A 13,517-nucleotide genomic window follows, 5' to 3' on the forward strand; every position below is an offset into this window, starting at 1 on the left:
GTAAGGAAATTGAAAAATAATCCTCTGAGCCCTTAAGATTCAGGGCTTTGCAGTGGCTATAACCAGCATACCAATAAGTAGGAAAATGTACAGGACTTACCACTCCAAGTGGGGTACAGTAAGAGAACATATGCCTACAACCTAACCAGAACTAAACCAAAGGACAGAGGGAATAGGTAGAAGACAAAGAATTCTGATGAGACAGCAGAATGCCATTATAACCTAAGTCAGGGGCCAGAGAGCTGTGTTATGGTGTACAGCAGTAGACGCAGGGCCATGATATAACCACATAGTATAATCATTGTACTGTGAGGCTCTTTCTAAAAGAATTCCACTATTTGATAATATCTGCCCATGGCTTTTCAGCATAGAAGCAGAAGCTAGACTATGACATGATATAAAAATGTGATTCAAGAATGAAGATAAGGGCATCCTGGGTAGGTCAGCGGTTTAGCACCTGCCTTCAGCCCAAGGTGTGATCCTGGGGACCTGGGATCGAGTCCCACGTCGGGCTCCCTGCATGTAGTCTGCTTCTCTCTCTGCCTCTGTCTGTGTCTCTTATGAATTAAAAAAAAAAAAAAAAAGAATGTGAAGATACAAGGAATGAATATTGAAATTATAAACCCTAAATGATAAAAGCAGAAATGAAGGAAACTATAGAGTATAACTAGTAACCTAACCTTTTTTTTTTAAGTGAAGAAAAGTCATTGCTAGAGTCCAGTTTTTACAAAGGTTTTACAGGTCTTAGAGTTTACAGGATGAACAACCCTGGGGCTATTGTCAGACAAAGCCAAAGATAAACTCACAATTTTCCTGTAAGTGTAGTATAGGGCTCAGTGTTTGCTCAAGTAAGTACAACTATACCATATAATATTTCTCAGTTGTCTGTGTGACTGAGGAAATGAACTTAGAATTACACTAAACCATTCCCCGAGAAACAGTTTTTTTGTGATGCTGATGATTATATGGGAATTAAAATGTGTCTGTCACATCTGAAACAGTGGGGCATCTACACCCGGAATGCTGCACACTCTGGTTGCCACACTTTAAGGACAACAAAAAGGCCTAGAAATGTTTCAGATAAAAGGAAGGAAAAGCATTCACATCAGGGCAGACAAGACCAGAATTCCTAGTCTGGAAATATGAAGGCAGATAGATTTTGTGAGTTCCACTTAGGATACAGAGAAATATATTAATTATACTAATTTGGATTTTATTGCCATAATGGTAAGTAATTGTAAGTAATCTTTTTGGAAATCCAAAAGAACTTGTATTTATGAAAGTTCTTGTTTGGAACAAGGTTTATGAAAGGAAGTTCTGCCTAAAAGTAAAGCAGATTGAAAATTTCTGGAAAGATGTCCAGGTTTAGAGTATAAATATGTTCCAGGGAGTGTAGCTAATTCTGTAAGTAACAGTTCTGTTACAGATGATAGAGGGAAGGGAAGATTACGGAATAGCTCCCTCGCTTCTGAAGATGGCAAGAGGAGAAGGCAACCTCCTACCTTCAAGATACAACATCATAGTATCTCAGGACTTGCAAAGACTTTAAAGACCTGTTTGGTACAATTAGTCCCCTGATGCTTGAATACTTTCTACAACATTCCTGCCAAGTGGTCATCAACTAGTGTTCAATGCATTTAGCCACAGGGACCCATGACTTCCTCGGGAAACTCTTCTATTCTAGGTTGTTCTGCTAGGAAGTCTTTACAGTGACCTCAAGTCACTTCACATGATTTCTAGTCCTCTCCCTTTGGTAAGGCTGAACAGAGTCAATCCTCCATTACTCTGCATCCTTGTCTTTAGCATAACATCGCCACTGATCATTGCCCCCCCCCCCTCTCTCTTCTGATCCAAACTATATTCCTCATAAAGTGTGCACTTTTTCATTTGCATTTCCAGTTTCCCTCCCAAGCTCTGTTCTTTTCCTGCCCCTCAAATCTTGGCACTTCCAGGATTCCTAATTTGGACCACTTCTCTTCTTACTCTGGCACTCAGGCTACTTGAGCTTATCTGCACCCAAAGCTTCAACAACTTCCAAAATGCTAATGATATCCAAGGATAGATCTCCAATGTAGTTTGGTTTTCCTGCACCCCAGAAACATTTATTCAATGATTTATAGGACACCTCTGTGTTCTCCAAACCTATAAATGCCTCTAGCATCAACTGTCTTGATCCAAGGTACCCTCTACTCAATCAAACAAGGCAGAAACTTCACAGCACCCTAGATCCCTCCTTTTCCCTCAACCCCTCCATCAAGTTGATGAGAGAACAAAAAGCAAGCTGAGTGTAAAACATGAGCTGACACCCTACCAAGCCCCACCCCCTTAAGGTGAGATGGATAGATAGCATCATTATTATATGTATATAATGATGCTATATGTAATAATATATAATGCTATGCCCAATAGCAATATATAATGCTAGCATTCCTTGGGCACTAGTAACTGCCTAAGAACACAGGCAAAGTTGAAAAATAAATGATCAATTGATAAAGATCGCAGTCATGGGACACCTGGGTGGCTCAGTGGGCATCTGCCTTCAGCTTGAGGCATGATCCCTGAGTTCCAGGATCGAGTCCCACATCGGGATCCCTTGAAAGCCAAGCATGCAGGGGGAGGTCCTGTCACCACGCTGGGTGGGAATGGGATGAAGGCACCCTCCCACATCTTAGTTTCCACCCTCAGGTCCTCCAGGCCTCCCACCCTTCTAGGTAGACTGGTGTCCCTGCTGTCCTCTCACCCTCAAGGGTTCAGCATGAATTTTGCTTAAGAACATTTGAGGGGCTCCTGGGTGGTTCAGTCAGTTAAACGTCGACTCTTGATTTTGGCTCAGGTCAGGATCTCGAGGTTGTGGTGTGGAGCCTCAAGTGGGGCCTGGGCCAGCTGGGTGGGAAGTGTGCTTGAGAGTCTCCCTTTCCCTCTGCCCCTCCCAATGCAAGCTCTGTCAAATCTTTTAATAATCAATATTGAAGATATTTGAGAAATCTTTATCATCTCTGCAGAGGTGCCTTCATATGTGTAACGGCTGTGTAAATGCCTTTCAGGGACCCACCGTGATTTCTATCGGAAAACCCTATTAATATTTATTGAAGTATAGTCAACATGCAATGTTAAACTAGTTTCAGGGCTACAATTTAATGACTATGCTGTACATTATTCAGCTCTCCCCATGAGAAGTGTAGTCACCATCTGTTCCCGTACAAAGTTACAATAGTACTGACTCCATTGCCTAGGCTGTACTTTCTCAATTTCTGTGGCTTCTATATTTGAGAACCAGATGCTTATAGCTCCTAATATTTATCTATTTTGCCCATCTCCCACCCACTTCCTCTCTGGCAATCAGTCAACGTGATCCATCACATTAACAAGAGAAAGGACAAAAACCATACGGTAATCTCAATAGTGGCAGAAAAAGCATTTCACAAAACACAACATAAAAAGCATAGTGGGTTTTGAGGAAATGTCCATCCACAGAATAAAGGCTGTGTAGGAGGGCCTGTAGCTGACATCGTACTTTATGATGAAGACCTGAAATCATCTCCCCTAAGAGCAGGAACAAGACAAGGAAGTCCCCTCTTAGCCCTGGAAGTCCTACGGTAGGAAACAAACAAGGAAAAGAAATGGCCCTCGGTGTCCATTGAAAGATGAATGGATAAAGAAGATGTTGTCTCTGTATACAATGGAATATTCCTCAGCCATTAGAAACGACAAATACCCACCATTTGCTTCGACATGGATGGAACTGGAGGGTATTATGCTGAGTGAAATAAGTCAATCAGAGAAGGACAATTATATGGTTTCACTCATACAGGAAATATAAAAAATAGTGAAAGGGATTATAGGGGAAAGGAGAGCAAATGAGTGGGAAAAATTAGAGATGGTGACAGAGCATGAGAGACTCCTAACTCTGGGAAATGAACAAGGGGTAGTGGAAGGGGAGGTGGGCCAGGGGATGGCGTGACTGGGTGACGGGCACTGAGGTCACCAGTGCCCATCACTTGATGGGATGAGCACTGGGTGTTATACTATGTGTTGGCAAATTGAACTCCAATAAAAAAAAATTTTTTTAAGGGGAAAAAAAGGACTATGGGCTTATTGGAACATTTTCATGTCCATTGCTCAGGCTGCAATACTTATAGGTAGGAGAAAGACTATCATTTGACTGGAAGCTAGTACCCTGGCGGGAATGATTAGAAGACCCAGAAACTTGATGCCCTTTCTTTATTCCTATTCTTACACAAAGTTGTCTTTCTTGGGCATAAGACAGCCACCTAAGTCACTAGGGTAGCTGCCAATCTTAAGAATCTTATGTAAGGTTTTCTTTCTCTTTGGTCTAATATGATCCCCTCCAAATTCCTAGTCTAGCCACTTCTGGCCACGAGACAGTCCTCCACTCAGAGCTGGCTGAAACCAGTACCAAACTGAATTAAAACCCAACTGAGGATCCTTTCCTAGTGAAGTCAGCTATAAAAGATTACATGTATTGGGATATTACTTAGATCGTGATGGATTTCTATCTTTACTATTCTTCATCAATGTCCCCTACTGACTACTTAAATTACAATAGTATATAATTTCCCCTGTAAAACTTTTCTGGTATTTTCCATGAGTTAAGAATGACAAGTTCTCCATGGCATTTTGGTTCATTCACTGGCACCCATTGGTAGTCTAGAGCGCAATGCAGAAGCTGAGGGACACCAGGATCCCTCCTACAAGGCAAGGTGGTATTCATATCATGTTCTTAGAAGGTCGCCTCTGGTCACTTTGACACTAGGAAGCTCTGACATGTCCTGTGTAGGATGCCACCTAGGAGTCAGGGGGGATTTTTGGTAATGGACCTTCTCTACTTTTCTGGGAGCATGGGATTTTCTTTGGTTCTTAAGGATTCTCCCTTGAGATGCCTTTTAACTCACTGGAATCAATTCACATTGCAAGATCTAAGGAAGAAAAAAGAAAGACTGATCTTCTGTAACATTGAATGGCCTCAGTACTCCTTAGGAAATGAAGGAAAATAGCCCTTTAATGGAACATTAAACTTCAATATGATTTATCAGATCTCTTCAATAGGAAACAGGGCACATGGACTGAGGTACCTATGTCCAGGCCTTCAATGCCCTAAATCGGATCCCAATCTAAGGGCCTCTTGCATAATGTGTCTAATCACCAACCAGGTTAATAAATCCCCTCTGAACATACTGAATGATGATTGTTTAAATAGGCCCATTCCTTGTAACAAACCTGGGTCACTGGAGAAATCACCAGCCAATCCAAAGAGGATACTGGCTCTGTTACTATCTCTCCTCCTTATGAACCTCAAGACCCCTCTGCTCCCAGCCCACCTCTGAACATACCAGGAGGGGAATTCCCTATCTTCTAAGCCTTCCACCTAAATCTGGATTGCATCCTCTTAGGGAGGGCGCTAATGGAGAAATGGGCACAGTTAGAGTCCATATCCCATTCTCCATAGCAGACCTGACTCAGATAAACATCAATTAGGACAATATTCTGAAACCCTGTTTTCAATTCATTGAGGGCTTTCAACAATTATCTATTATGGTTGATTTGACCTGGCAAGATACATTCATCATAAGAATTCATTGTTTTACCCCTGAAGAAAAGAACCATACCTGGGCAAGGGGCTCAAGAACTTGCTGATGAACTAGCAGTCAGAGATAGATACTGTTATCCAGTAGGGGGAAGTGCTGTTCCAGTACTGAACCTCACTGGAGTTACACCATCCAAGATGATAGGGAAGGGAAAGACAGGATCATGTGATAACTTGTTTAATGGAAGGAAAGAGAAAAGGATTCTTTAAAACTGTAAACTTTGGGATCCCTGGGTGGCACAGCGGTTTGGCGCCTGCCTTTGGCCCAGGGCGCGATCCTGGAGACCCGGGATTGAATCCCACATCAGGCTCCCGGTGCATGGAGCCTGCTTCTCCCTCTGCCTATGTCTCTGCCTCTCTCTCTCTCTCTCTCTCTCTCTGTGACTATCATAAAAAAAAAAAAAATTAAAACAGAACAAAAAAAGATTTAAAACTGTGAACTTTGATGAAATTCAGGAAGTTACTCAAGGAGCTGATAAAAATCCAACTCTATTTCAGGGTTGTTTGATAGACACTGTCCCTAAGTATACAAATCTGAACCCAATCTGAGGGAACAATTATCGTAAGCATGCATTTTATAAGTCAGCTGGCCCCTGACATCTTCTGAAAATTAACTAAAATGGCTTTAGGCCCTCAAACACCCAACCCCCCACCCCCTGCCGCCCAGTGCCCACTAGAGGTAGCTGCTGGGGTCTTTAATAATAGAAGTATGGCCATAGGGCAAGAAAAGGACTGGAGAGCTAAACAGCAAAATAAAATTCAGGCTCCAATATTGGCTGGCACTATTGTGGGTGGATTCCCCACAACACCAGACTAACCAGGGGCCAAAGAAAAATCTGGTGTCAGACAAAGGACCAGATAAGACCCCATGCTGCAGGTGTGGCCAAATCAGCCATTGGAACAAAGAATGTCCACACAAATGCTCTCTACCAGGGCCATGTCCTGTCTATAAGAAAGAAGGACATTGGAAGAAAGATTGTCGTCATCTCCAGGGAGAGGAAGACAGGAATTCACTTCCCTGCTGGAGAGCAGGAACCAGAGGATCCAGCCTGATGGGGCCTTGTGAGTGTTCTGGCTCCCTTTGAAATCAAGAGGACTCAGCCCCAGGTTACCCTGGATATGGAAGGAAGTTTATTGATTTTCTTACTGATACAGGAGCCACTTACTCCGTTCTTATTCAGCACTGTGGCCCTACTGGTCTTTTAACTATAAATTGTTAGCATAGAAGGGGAAACTAAAACATGCTAACCGACAATGCCTTTAATCTACAAGTACAAAAATCAGTTGGTTACTCATGCTTTTCCTAGTCTTTCCATCTTGCCCCACTCCGTCACTTGGATGAGACTTAATGTATAAGTTAGGAAGCAGGCTTGCTCTTACTAAAGAAGAGGACAGCTTGTTCTCTTTGCCCTGATATCCCTTCTAAAATCTGGAAGCAAATCCACAGGTTTGGGATTGTAATGTCCCAGGAAGGGCTCTTAAAGCCCAACCAGGTAAAGTGACCTTAAAAGGACCCAACCACTATACTTCATTTAAAAAAAAATAAAAACAAAAAAAAACTGTCCCTTAAAACCTGAGGCAAAGGTTGGGTTACAACCACTTAATGGTAAATTTCTCAAACATGGTATTTTAAAACCTTGTCAATCTCCTTTATAACACTCCAATTTTACCAGCAAAGAAGCCAAATGGAGACTATCAGATGGCACAGGATTTAAGAGCTATAAATGAAGCAGTTATACCTATTCATCCCATAGTGCCAAATCCATATACTGTTCTCATCCAGGTCCCTGGTGATGCCCACTGGTTTATAGTACTTGATTTAAAAGACACCTTCTTTTGCATCCCTCTAAATGAAGAAATACAGCCATTAATTTGCTTTTGAATGGGCTCACCTTCAAGCCTACAGGCTGCTCAATTAATTTGGATAGTCTTTTGTCACAGGGATTAAGAGGCAGTCCTCACTGATTGGAGCTGCACTTAGCACAGACCTCTGTGTTATCTCCTTGCCTCAAGGGACTATATATAGTTCAATATGTGGATGATATTTTAATCTGTAGTCCCACAAAAGAAATGTCTGATAGTGGGATCCCTGGGTGGCGCAGCGGTTTGGCGCCTGCCTTTGGCCTAGGGCGCGATCCTGGAACCCAGGATCGAATCCCACATCGGGCTCCCAGTGCATGGAGCCTGCTTCTCCCTCTGCCTGTGTCTCTGCCTCTCTCTCTCTCTCTCTCTCTCTCTCTCTCTGTGACTATCATAAATAAATAAAAATTAAAAAAAAAAAAAAAGAAATGTCTGATAGTAATTCTATAACATAATTTCTCGGCAGGCAGAGGGTATTGCATCTTCTCTCAAAAGGCACAAATATCAAAACAAGAAGTGCAATATTTAGGATATGAGCTAACACCAGGTCATTGTACCATATCTAATGACAGAAAAAAAGGCTATATTGAATCCTGGACCCCCAGCTACCAAAAAACCCAACTCTGTACTTTACAAGATATGGCAGGTTTTTACCCCCTATGGATTCCTGGTTTGGGGCTCTTAGCCAAACCATCATATGATTCAATTAAAGGCCCTGATGAAGACCCTTTATTCTTTGTGGAAGGGCCAACAGACAGCCATTCAAACATTAACCGCTAAGCTTTCATCAGCCCAGGCTTTGGCTTTCCCAAGTTTAGAAAAACCTTTCACTTTGTATGTAGCAGGAAAAACAAGGACAAGCTTTAGGAGTTCTTACCCAGAAATTAGGAAATGAAACAAAACTGGTGGGCTATTTTTCAGTCATTTATACCCCACAAGGGTGGCCAGCTTGTCTTCAAGCAGTGGCTGCAACAGCCCTCCTGGGTAGAAGAAGCTTCAAACTTTACTCTGGGACAATTCTTGATGGTGATAACTCCGTATCAGGTCCAAAATGTCCTAGAGACCAAAGGCCACCAATGGATAATGGGAGGCTGACTTACTAAATACCAGGCTATGCTTTTAGACACACCTGAAATAATATCGAAAGCCTGTTAAACTTTAAACCCAGCTATCCTTAGGCCTGTACCTGACCATCATACATCTATGCTACAACATGACTGCTCAGAGATTATTGATCTTGTTTATTCTAGCGGACCAGATTTAAAAGATTCCCCTACTGAAAATGCAGAGGACAATTGGTTTACTGATGACAGCAGCATGGATAAAGGAAAAAGAAAAGCCAGATATGCTATAGTTAGCTTAGCTAAGACCATTGAGACAAAAGCCCTTCCAATAACTACTTCTGTTCAAAAGACTAAATGAATAGCACTTACCCGTGCTCTTCACTTAGCAAAAGGCCGAAAAATTTTTATACTGACTCCAAATATGCTTGCCTGGTGCTACATGCCCACGGGGGAAATTTGGAAAGAAAGAGGGTTACCATTATTATCAAGCCATAATTCCCTGATCAAATATGGGCCTGAAATAATTCCCCTTCTTGAGACTGTACACCTACCTAAGAAGGTAACTGTAATTCATCTCAGAGGATGTCAAAGGATATGATCTTGGAATCTAACGGAAACAATTTGCTGGACCATGTAGCCAAGCAGGCAGCACAAAACAAATATTAAGTCTCATACCAATCTTAACTCCAGGCAAGTCAATAACTCCAGTCTATTCAGACCAAGAAATTCACATAGCCCAGGAACAAGGAAATTCCAAAAAAGGACAGAACTGGCTTATTAATAATGAGGGAAAATCTTTACATCCAAAAATAACTAATGGAAGGTAATACAGAATTTACACCAAACTACTCATTTGGGCAAAAATACTTTAAAGCATTTAGTTAAAAATATATTTGATGGAGTGAATTTAAGAGTTATAATAAAACAGGTTTGCCAATCCCATATGTTTGGGCACAAGTAAATCCAGAAGGTGCAGTCCATGCACCACCCTCCACCTGTTTTGAAACCAGTCCAAAGCCATGGTATATATCCAGGAGAGGACTGGCAGCTTGATTTCACACAAATACCTCCTTGAAAAGGCTGTGAGTTCCTACTAGTGTTTGTTGATACTTTCACTGAATGGATGGAGGCCTTTCCATGTAAAACTAAAAGAGACACAGAAGTAATCAAAGTTTTGTTGAGTGAAAATATTCCTAGGTTTTTGCCTTCCATGATCCTTCAAAGGGACAGTGGCCTGTCTTTTACTGTTCAAGTAACTCAACAAATAGCACATGCTTTAAAAATTAAATGTTTTTTACATTCAGCCTGGCATCCACAATCCTTTAGCATGGTAGAGAAAGCTGATCATACTTTAAAAGGACACTTACTTAGTCTAGAGACCCAGAAAAATTGGGTTACTCTCTTACTAATAGGACTTCTTAGAATAAGAACCACTCCAAAATAACCTCCAGGACTGAGCCCTTTTGAGTTATTATATGGAAAACCATTTCTTACAGTGGACTTGTGATTAGATGAAGATTATAAACCTTTGTTAAACTATTCACTCAGGCTGGTTTAATTCATAAGTTACTTAATGGATATACTGATCATGTGTTCCCAAAACCTGACTTACTTATAACTGAAAGTCCATCCCATGTAAGCCTCAGAGACATGGTTTATTTAAAAGATTGGAAGTCAAATACATCAGGGGACTTAAATCCAAAATGGAAAGGTCCATATCAGGTTGTGTTATGTACTCCCACCGTAGCAAAATTAGAGAGCCACTCCTCCTGGACTCATGTACCTCCTTCACAGGAAACCCATGAACAAACTAATGTGCCTTCTTACTCCTATGAACCTGGAGAAGATCTCAAACTCCTCTTTAAATGAGGATGAAGATGGTTCATACCACCCACAGATTACCTCTTTCTGTTCACAATGACCTCAGCTGCCTCCACCTTTCATTACTCCCCCATGTTTCCCTGTTGAACAATGTTGACCCATCGGAAGGTACATCTCCATGCCCCTATTCAGCAGGAAGAAGCTACAGAAGATGAGATCTGGGATCCCTGGGTGGCGCAGCGGTTTGGCGCCTGCCTTTGGCCCAGGGCGCGATCCCGGAGACCCGGGATCGAGTCCCACATCGGGCTCCCGGTGCATGGAGCCTGCTTCTCCCTCTGCCTGTGTCTCTGCCTCTCTCTCTCTCTCTGTATGACTATCATAAATAAATAAAAAATTTTAAAAAAAAGAAGATGAGATCTGCTGGCTTCAACAATCTTAAAGACTTAAGGATCAGATTTGTTCAAGGGGGAAAATGATGAGAGAACGAAAGGCAAGATGAGGCAAAACATGTGCTGACACCCCACCAAACCCTCCTCTCCTTAAGGTGGGATATATACATAGAACATTTCCCAGGCACTAGTAACTGCCTAAGAACAAAGTCAGGGGGAAAACAAATGGTCAATTGATAAAGATCCAGTCATGTAGGACATGAAACTCACTATGCTTTGTAACTGTCTTAATGATTTACAAGAAAAACACCATAATAGACCTATGGGAACCTATAGACTCAATTTCCTGGAGCCCTAAAGTCGCCATCGCCTGGCTATAAAACCCTATATAATCAGACACTCCTCACAATCACAGCACAGCTCTTTCTGCCCACAGGTCCTGTCCCCCTGCTAGAATAAAAATACCTTTTTGCACCTTAAAACGTCTCAAGAATTCTTTCTTGCCCATTGGGCTTGACAATCCTGCATCAAAGTCACTTTGCAAATCCTAACCATCCCTCAATTTATCACTGTGTACCACCAATGTAGTTTAGACCTTTCTCCTTTGTCAACAGATCTGCTATGAATACTGCTCTGCTTTCAGGGTCTCTCCCACTCCACGCAGCCTGCACATGAAGGTCAATTGTTCCAAAAGGCCTCTGATCAAAACTATTTAATGAAGGTCTCAAAGCTTTCAGAATAAAATCTCAATCTAGCTCCTGCCTACCTCCTCTGACCTCGCTGCCTGCAACTTCTCGTATACAGGCCCCGTATCTCTAGCACCGTGCAGTTTCTAGGTGTGACATGATCTTTCCTCCTCCTAACCTGTTAGACACTTTTTCCTTGGCCTCAAGTTCTCATTCGCTTCCTTACCTGGCTCACGCTAGCTCATCCTTGAAGACCGCTCTCAGACTTGACTTTCTTTGGAAAGGCATCCCTGATCTTGGGACTTAATTCCTAATTCTTTCTCATCATGCCACACCACTTCCCCCACACCCCTAATCTGAACTTTATTGTCTCAGTTGTTCATCTTCATTCATTTTAAGGACACTTTTTGACACAGTGAATCATTTGCCAGCAGAAGGTCTGATATCAAGGTGCTCCATTTTAAATGAATGAATGAAATAGACATACCGTGACATGCTTCCTCGTCTGCGTACCCTTGCTCAGAGACACACTCTTTCAGCCCACTCTCTCACTAATCTACATACACCAAAACCATTCTCGAAACACCTATCACATAGTGTCTATAGATACATCCCCTGTCTTTCTGCTGATTATAAGCACTTTGAGGGCAGAGACCATGTCTTGTGTTCCTTGCCCACATTGGGTTCTCAAAAAATAAATGGATGATTGATTGGTTGGTGTTGGGACGATTGGAAAATCCACGGATGGACACACAGGCATTGTAAAGTAGTTTGTCTACAATACAGACAAGAAGCTTGGTACTTCCTAGTGGATGTGGTGTGCATGCTCAGCAGGAACTAAAGCGGCCTGCTGACAGTGACTGTGTCTGCAATCAGAAGCACAGATGTTGTTATGACGGCATGAGTACCTCAAGCTGAGCCAGCAAAAAGCAGAGCTAATGCCAGTCCTGGAGCTCACATACCATGGCATGAGGTTGTCAGAGGTAACGATGGCCTTCCATGGCCTTAATAATGTGTAGATACAATATAAGAATAATCACGGCAAGAATAAAGGACTAAGCTAACTACTTGGGACCTTAGCCTATTTGTCATCCTCAGCTTATAAAGAAGTATCACCAAGTTAACTTTTTGATCACCTATAACGGAAGAGCCTATCCCTCACCAGACTGAGGAATGGGGAGGACTTCCTTCTGAGAAGAGCAGTGGCAAAGGTATGTGAATATGTTCAAACAGTGAAGGTGAACATTCTTATATTAGGAAATATTAGTAGATAATTACGTAAGAGTAGAGCCAGTTGGCGTAATGGAGAGAACAGCAGACTGAGACCAAAAGATCAGGTTTCTAGTCCTGCCTCTGCCATTGGCTGAGCCAAAAGCCAGTGTATCTCTTTGAACCTCGATTTTCTCACATGCAGAATGCATAACAGGGCTCCAGATCTCAATCATCCTTCCAGTTCCAATATTCTTTAACTAGGATTTTTCCCCCACCAAGATTTATTTGTGGCCTACACCAAACAGTTGCTGACATCAACAATTTTGAGAAGACAGCTAGCAAGGCACGTAGTTCTACTTTCTGATAACTTAAAACTTTTCTTCATTTTCACCAACAAATACATAATTAAGGACATGCATAGCCCATGAGGCAAATGGGTCAGATACACATAAACGACCGTGTCCTGCTTCTCCATCAGCTGAACTAGAACCCAGATCTTGGCAACCTGGGTCCCCTTGCCCCACGACTTACTTACTTTGGGAGTGTAGGGGCTCTCGCAATGCACCACCTCGCTCCTGCTGTCTGGCTGGGCTGGTGTCCCAGGACATTTGTGAAAGCCTGGCCCTGGAGTCCTCAAAGCCTGATCTGGACTCATCTTGTCTTTTTCCTCAAATGTGCCCACTCCATGGATGCTACTGGAGGGAGTCCTGGGAGGTGTGAACTTTGCCTCTGACTCCTGGCCTTCAGCCCAGTCTGGGGTTTGACTCTGGGTCTCCCTGCTTTCTGGTGCCTCCTTCTGCCCCTCACTCTCGCTCTCTTCTTCACAGTAGGAAACATTCAACTTCTGCTTTAGTTCTTTGTTAATACTGCTGTCATCCAT

At 42.4% G+C, this 13,517-nt stretch overlaps 1 protein-coding gene across 1 annotated transcript in view; it reads right to left on the reverse strand.

The window, feature by feature from the left end:
- The window catches only part of WEE2 (WEE2 oocyte meiosis inhibiting kinase), a 32,587-nt gene extending 19,070 nt beyond the window's left edge, over positions 1-13,517 (reverse strand). Inside the window, exon 1 of the mRNA XM_025433900.3 lies at positions 13,173-13,517. Within this exon, the coding sequence (XP_025289685.2) occupies positions 13,173-13,517 (345 nt within the window). The remainder of the gene's footprint in view (positions 1-13,172) is intronic.

Source organism: Canis lupus, chromosome 16, assembly GCF_003254725.2.
Source record: "Canis lupus dingo isolate Sandy chromosome 16, ASM325472v2, whole genome shotgun sequence".
NCBI classification, from domain to species: domain Eukaryota; kingdom Metazoa; phylum Chordata; class Mammalia; order Carnivora; family Canidae; genus Canis; species Canis lupus.